Here is a 7,094-nt window from a genome sequence, read left to right as displayed (position 1 = left end):
GGATGCTATGGGACACGGAGCAAATGTTCCTCATGGTGCTTGGGCAACAAGTAGATTCCAGGCAAAATGGGTGGGAGACGTGTCCCTGTGTTCAAGAGAATCCTCTTTAAACCCTGCTTGGCTCAGAAACGTTCAGGAATAATTAATCTCCACAAAAAGAGAACACACGAAACACCGCCATGGTCAGCAAGACTCAGCGACCGCTGTTCAGTAACAGCACGAAAGTGTTGCAGAGGGACTGAACTATTTTTTTTTTTGCACCTAGAAAAAGTACTTGCAAGAGAAACTTGACATTTCAACTGTGAAAAACTCAAACACGTCCTACTTGATAGCTGAATCTTTTGCCGAGTTCAGCACTCCTTTGAAAATGCAGAGAGCGGCGTGCTGTGGAAAGTCGGAAGAAATTAACACATGATGTCGTCAAGAGATGATGATTGGAACTAGCAAGGTAATAGCCTGTTGTATGAAAGTCTGACGCATCAAAATGTTTACAAAAGCAAAGGCAACGACGAGATGAGTTAAAACAGGCGGCTGATAAATGAGCGGCTGGCAGCGCTACAGCCGAGGGGCCCTTCGCGGGGCGCAGCGCCAGCAGCGCGGGGTATTCCCAGGCCACCCGCAGCTTTTACGTCTAACACTAGCAGGTTAAGGGAGGCCTCCGGGGGCCCACGCAGCCCCAGGAGGGCCGAGGGGACGCCCGTAGGCAAAGGGGACCGCTGCGGGGCGCGTGGGACGAGCCTCGACCCCCCGCAGCCCCGCACCGCGAGCCCTGCCCCGCGTGGGCGCGGGAACGCCACGGGTAACCCCCTCCCTCGGCGGCGCCCGGGCGCTCCGCCCGCCGCCAGCGGCGCCTGCCGGGAACGGGAAGGGAAGGTAAGGGGAAGGGGAGGGAGGGAGGCGGAGCCGCCACCGCCGCCGATGGCCGCCGCCGCCGCCCGCCGCGGCCTGGCCGCGCTGCTGCTGCTGCTGCCGCCGCGGCGCCCGCCGGCCCCGCCGCGCGCGCTGCCGCCCGCCGCCCCGCGCCGCCCGCCGCCGCTGCTCGCGCGGCCCTGCAGCCAGGTAGGGCCCGGCGCGCGCGGGCGCGGGCGGCGCGCGTGGCGCGGCCGCTCAGCGCCTCCCCGCTTGTGCCCGCAGGTGGCCGGGCGCCCGCCGCACGCCGGGGAGCTGCCCGAGCGCGACGCCGGCGACGAGGCCGTGTTCCTGATCCGCGCGCAGGGCTTCCCCTTCTCCTGCACCGAGGAGGACGTGATCGCCTTCTTCGACAGTACGGCCCCGCGCTCGCGGGCTGCCGCGGGGCCCTGCGGCGGGATCCGGGCGGGCAGCCCGGAAGGGGCCTCCGCGTGGGCCCGCGCCGGCCTCCCCCGGCCGCGGTTTTGGCTCTGCGAGCCGCAGTCACCCGGGCTGCTGCTCGGCGTGGCCTCCCCATCCCCTCGACAACAGGCCTCGAGCCCGGTGCTTCCTGCCTTCCCGGCTCCATTCCAGCTCCCTTTGGACCGTAGGGACTAGCCCACCCCGTAGCTTGGCCGGCCCCTTCCCCCTGCCCGTGGTCCTGCGATGACCCAGGCACAGCAGAGCTGATGAGGCTGCTATCCCACCAAGCCAAGCAAGTCCATCCCGAGCCCTAGGGAAGGGAGCTCCCAGCAGGCAGCCCCTAAGTCACACCAAGCTCCCGTAGCTTCTCCCGCAAAGCAACAGCCTCAAAACGCAGCACTGCTTCCCAAAGCAAGCTGTGCCCCCAAGCAGCACAGGGCACCCGCTCCCGCAGCTCTGGAACATGAGGGATGCCCAGGTGGTTTCTTTTCCACGAAGAGTGTTTTTTATTACCTTTAGGGTTAGAAATCAGATTTTCCTGGGTTTGTTTCAGGCCAGTGCTTCACACTGCTGGGAGAAATGGCTCTATAGGGAATATTGGTGTTGATCTAGATCAAGCCCTCTCGTCTTATGTTTGCTGCAGTTGCCTGTGTTTCTGTGTGTCACCTCTTCCCTGATTTCCAGGCTGTAGAATTCGAAACGGTGAGAGCGGCATACACTTCCTCTTAAACAGGGATGGGAGGCGCAGGGGCGATGCCTTGATTGAGCTGGAATCGAAAGCTGATGTCCAGAGAGCCCTGGAAAAGCACTTGAGATACATGGGGCCGCGCTATGTGAAAGGTACGTTGGAAAGGGCAGGACAAAACGGGAAGAAAAATCACGCTCCAGTTGGGAAGAGCTACTTGAAAACAAAGCGAGCAGTAGAGCTGACGTGTGGAGGAGAGCGGAGGCCGGAGACAAAGGGAAGAAAAGCAGCAAGAGTGGCGGGGGGGCGCTGCCATGTCAGACTGGGCTGGACAGGGAGGCCCCTGGGGTGTCCCCGAGTGCTCTAACGTGAGGGAAAAATGGGATGAAGGTAGCAGGGAAAACGTTGCCATGGAGGGCGGCTCCGGCGGGCGCCCCGTTTTGCGTGCAGGGAAGGACAAGCTGCCATGTGCCGTGTCCCCGCAGTGTTTGAAGTACACGATAAGGATGTGGAAGGCTTGTTGCAGAACCTGCGTGACGAGTCCAAGGCCATTAATGATGGCGTCGTGATGCTCAGGGGGCTGCCCTACAGCTGCACGGAGGATGACATTTCGGATTTCTTCGCGGGTAAGTCGGACGAGCTTTTGCTCTGCCTTCTTTCCCGCCTCAAGGTCAGTTTTGCCGAGCTCTCGCAACGCGCTCGAGTCTACCAGGAGAACCCACTGCCATTGTGAGCAGTGCAAGAAGCCACCATCCCGTTGCAACTGGAGGCATCTCCAGGTTCCAACAGCAAAGTTGCAACGCAACTGTGACTATTTCTGCAGGTCTGACCTAGGGCCAGTACTTGCAGCAGTCGTCTGGAGGGAAATAAGGGATGAATCTAGATCATGTTTTTCCCCACGCTTGGATCGCTACCGGCACCAATGTGGCTTGTTTGAGCAGAGAGGAAAGGGATGTATGACAGAGCGCAAGTGAGCCCAGCTTGGGGGTGGATAGAAGCACAGCCGGAACAGGACGCACATGCTCCTGGCAAAACTGCTGTACAGAGGCCGTGTGTTGCCTGTTCTTGGCTGGTGGTTGTGAATGGCGACTAGCGAGTCGCTCCACTGAGCACACAGTGGGTGTCCTGCAGCCCAGGGGCTTCCTTAGGGAGAAGCTTTCCTGGGCTTTGCAGAATTGTTGGGTGTTTTCCTAGAGAAGGATGAAGTTGCAGACTGAACCAAAACCGATTCTTTCACCTCCTCCCGCTCTAGCTGTGCACACACACACAGATACCCTCATACTATTATGAGCCTCCAATACCAAGGCTCATAATAGTAATGATAATTCATCCTGCCAATAAATGAAGGCCACTAGTAAAAGTGTTCCTGTCACCACCACGAGTTAACCAAGGCATTTATATGGCCAGTAGCAGTGTTAGCCCAGCGAGGTGACTAAGGCAGCTCATGCATTTTGGAGCAACTGTCACCTTTTCTCTGGAAGCTTAGGTTGTGAAGACAATATTGAAGGACACCCACACTCCTAGGCTTAAAAAAATACATATGTAAGTTTAGAGGCCCAGCCTGGTCTGCTGGAAATGTCTTGCTGTGCGCTGCGTCTGATGTAGTGACTGAATGGCCTGCAGGCTCTCTAGGAAGATATTCCATGGGGGAAGGACAGTGGGAGGGAACAGCCCCTGAGCTGAAGTTGGCTGGGGTTTAAAGAGGAGAATGAAAAAAGTCACCAGAAGAGAAGAGTTCTAGTTTAAGTGTTCTTGTGCTTTGGGCTTCCTCATTCTCTAGAACTTCTGTTGTTTGAAACCTTACATGGATGTGTTTCTGCAGCTGAAGCTCACACTAGAACTTGTAAAAATACAGTAAAATGAAATAAAGAATGAGGAGAAAAAAAGAGCCATATTTGGGCCAGCATGAGCAGCTGATGGAGAGCTATGTGACCTTGGCTTCTCTTAAAATGGATGGCGATGGGAAGGGGTGTCTCTTAGAACTATGGCACAAGTGCCTCTTAATTATAACTGCCTTTTTCCTCCTCCTCCTCCTTAAAGGTTTGAGCATAACTGACATAGCGTTCGTTAACCGGGGGGACCGACGGACAGGAGAAGCTTTTGTGCAGTTTGCAGCTCCCGACATGGCAGCCAAAGCCCTCTTAAGGCACAAGGAATACATTGGGAACAGGTAGGTGCATCGCTCCAGTTAATGGTTCACAGCAGCTGCCCTAAAGCACCAGACCTGTTGGCTCGGGTCCCTTTCCCAGCTCCAGCAGTTCCTGGCCGCGCATGTCCCACCCTTAGGCACCTCCAGCACCCTCTGGGCTACCGACCGTTCGCCTTCTCCTTGTCACGTTGCACAGGGCTGAGCAGAGCCACCTGCACGGGTTTCTAGGCCTGGTACCGTGTGGTTAGGCGAGAAGGGGCTGTAACATCACGCAGGGCCAGGGCGGCCGCGCGACAGCTGCTCAGGCAGGCAGCGAGGCCCCGTGCTCTGCCTAAACCTGCGAACGCCTGCGCTTTGCTCAGCGTGAGAGGGCTGTACGTCTGCATAAGAACCTGTACTTCTGGAAGGCAACGTAATGTTGGTTTGTAATGATTGATGCTACTTCTACAAGAGCTTTCTAAGGGGCTCTGAACTAAAGATGTCATGAGGGCAACATTGGTAGTTGGTCTGGCCGTGTGTGTGTGTGTTTAAAGAGAATGACTGTCATTTCAAGTCAAAAAGGGTCATTTCAAGTTAAAAAAGGTTCTCATAAATCTAACTGAATAACTTAAATTATTTAAATAATAACTTATTTCTTCAAACCTGTTACTTGCCAGTTACAGTGTACCATAACTCTCTCTCCCCGTGCAGCAGGGTCTGGCGCTGAGGGCAGTATGTCCTGCAGCACAGCAAGGCTTTCGTGCCATGCGGAGCGCTCTGCGGAGGGTGCACGCGTGTCACGTAGCCGTCTCCTTGCTCTAGGTACATAGAGGTCTACGTCAGCAGGAAGCACCACATGCAGAGGCACGTGATGCAGGACACAGCGACGTCGCCTTACGCCAGAGCGCGCAGAGAACACAATTCCGTCCTTGGAGAAGAAGGAGGGCTAAGTTACATGGGAGGCTCCAGTGCCCAGAGAGAGACCAGTGAGTTACCCGCCTTCTCTGAGGCACCTTCCTGCTACCCTCGCCGCACGTGCAGGCGCAGCCCTGCGTTTCTGCAGCCCTCACCCGAGGGCTCGATGCTTGCAGTGCTCACGGTGCTTTTGCTGCTTTGACAGGTTTGTACGGAGAAGATACAGAAAGGTCCGCGTCAGAAGCTGGGGAGGCCTCGGCCTCGCAGCATTTTGTCCACGTGAGGGGTTTCCCTACTGAAGCTAGTGCCCAGGACCTGATCAACGTGAGTAGCAGTGAGAGGGTGAACGGTGGTGGCTGTCAGTACCAACATTCACTGATTAATCATGACAAAGCAAGTAGCTTAAAATTTGTAACTCCTCCCTGCCTGTGTCAGTCCTCAGTGCTGGCTGCTTCAGGCTGGCTGCATGGGGGAACTTCAGCTGCCCCCAGGGTCAGCAGCTCCCTGGGTCACTGTGAGCCCTGGGGACGGGAGCTCGCAGGGTCTCTGGGGCTCAGTGTTGCCTTTCCTGCCTTTGCAAACAAGGATGGAGAAGAGCTGGTTGGGTGTCAGGAATATCCATTACTCTCAGCTGAGCTCCTGTCTGACAACTTAAGAGAGATTACAGAATTCACCACAAAAAAAAAAAAAAAAACTCCAGAATTGACCACAACCAAAATCAATTTCACAGTCTTTTTAATATCAAATGTACTTGGTTTTCATAGCCTCCACAGTCACAGAATGGCAGTGTGTACAGTCGGTGCCCTTGTTTATTGCACAGGCCGTGGGTGCTGGGTGAGGACGTTTGTTCCTGTCCCTGCCCCGCTGGGGGATGCAGTGCAGAGCAGGACAGGGGCTCGCATGTGCCTCAGCCTCCCCCAGACAGGGCTGCAGGAGGTGGCAGGATGCTGCTCTGTGCTGGGCCCTGAAGTTGCACACACATTTGTGTAAAAAGTAACCACACTAATAACCAACTTCCCCAGGTGTCCCTGGATCCACAAGTTGCTGATTTTCAGCCCTGTGGACGGCCTCAGTTGGAGCCTGCTGTTTCTGTAGTTGCATCAAGGGCAAGGCTGCTCACCCACCTCACCCTGTTGGGATCCCCCTTTTCAAACTTCTTTCCTTTCTCCTTCCCTTTCAGTTTTTTGCTCCCTTGAAGCCCACAAGGGTCCTGGTAGAATACAACTCACATGGAGAAGCCACGGGTGAAGCAGACGTCCACTTTGAGAGCCAGGAGGCAGCAGTGGCAGCAATGGCCAAGCAGGAGTCAAGTGCCCGTAAGTGAAAACTGTGTTAAGGCCTTGGAGCCTCAGCTGCTTCCCACCTAGCACATTGCCCCTATCCCATGGTAACGTGCTGCCCAGCAGGACCATTTTAACAGGGGAAGGGCAAGTTCCTCTCTATGTTAAACTGGAGAGAAGAACATGTAGTATAATGAGTAATCCCACACAAACTGACCTCTCCCAACTTATTCCCCAGAGTGCAGCTCCATCAAGTTATTCCTGAACAAGCACCCAGAAGATTGCTAATGACAGTGGAACAGGAGCAGATTTGGTAAGTGCATCCCTTTCTTTTATTTTTTATATTGCAGTCTTTAAGATGCATTAAAAAAAAAATCTCAAGCTGATCCTCCTCATGCTTTAGAGGTGGGCATCAGGGTAGTGTCAGGCCTAAGGGGTAAGCTGCACTAGCCCTGACTTTGCAGCACAACATCAAAATTTCAACTCCTGCCCCGGAGGCAGTCTGGAACACGCACAAGTCGGGTCTGGTTTGTTTTCTAAAAAGACTCAGGGTTCTGGTTTCCACAAAAGTGCTTATGTGACCGTAGCCCATGGCAGGGAAGCTTTGGTGAAGAAGGAGGTAGCATTTTCTGCACCCAGACACTTGACAGTAACTGCTTTTGCAGGCAGGGAGAAAGGCTGCTTACACTTATGGGCAAGGTTGACCAACTGGGACAGTCTTCCCCCACCCCCCCCCTTTTTTTTTTTTTTTTTTTTAATTTAATTCCCCCACTAC

General features: G+C 54.9%; 1 protein-coding gene across 1 annotated transcript; it reads left to right on the top strand.

Annotated features, from left to right (window-relative positions):
- Nucleotides 1-427: 427 nt before the first annotated feature.
- GRSF1 (G-rich RNA sequence binding factor 1) lies at nucleotides 428-6,607 on the top strand. The gene is made up of 9 exons (XM_088531494.1): nucleotides 428-448; nucleotides 1,135-1,264; nucleotides 1,996-2,151; nucleotides 2,482-2,622; nucleotides 4,037-4,166; nucleotides 4,947-5,110; nucleotides 5,245-5,363; nucleotides 6,220-6,355; nucleotides 6,558-6,607. Exons 1-9 carry the CDS (start codon nucleotides 428-430, stop codon nucleotides 6,605-6,607), a joined length of 1,047 nt encoding a protein of 348 aa, XP_088387620.1.
- The last annotated feature ends 487 nt before the right edge of the window (nucleotides 6,608-7,094 follow it).

This window comes from Tinamus guttatus, unplaced genomic scaffold (assembly GCF_059628265.1).
Source record: "Tinamus guttatus ecotype Peru unplaced genomic scaffold, ASM5962826v1 Tinamus_guttatus_pri_ptg000423l, whole genome shotgun sequence".
NCBI classification, from domain to species: domain Eukaryota; kingdom Metazoa; phylum Chordata; class Aves; order Tinamiformes; family Tinamidae; genus Tinamus; species Tinamus guttatus.
Note: the sequence above shows the minus strand (reverse complement) of the source record. Positions and strands in the feature narration are given on the sequence as shown.

Coding starts and splice junctions, on each gene's coding strand:
- GRSF1 (XM_088531494.1), top strand. CDS start 428: ATGATGATTGGAACTAGCAAG. Junction 1,265..1,995: donor CGTGATCGCCTTCTTCGACA/GTACGGCCCCGC, acceptor CCTGATTTCCAG/GCTGTAGAATTCGAAACGGT. Junction 5,111..5,244: donor CAGTGCCCAGAGAGAGACCA/GTGAGTTACCCG, acceptor CTGCTTTGACAG/GTTTGTACGGAGAAGATACA.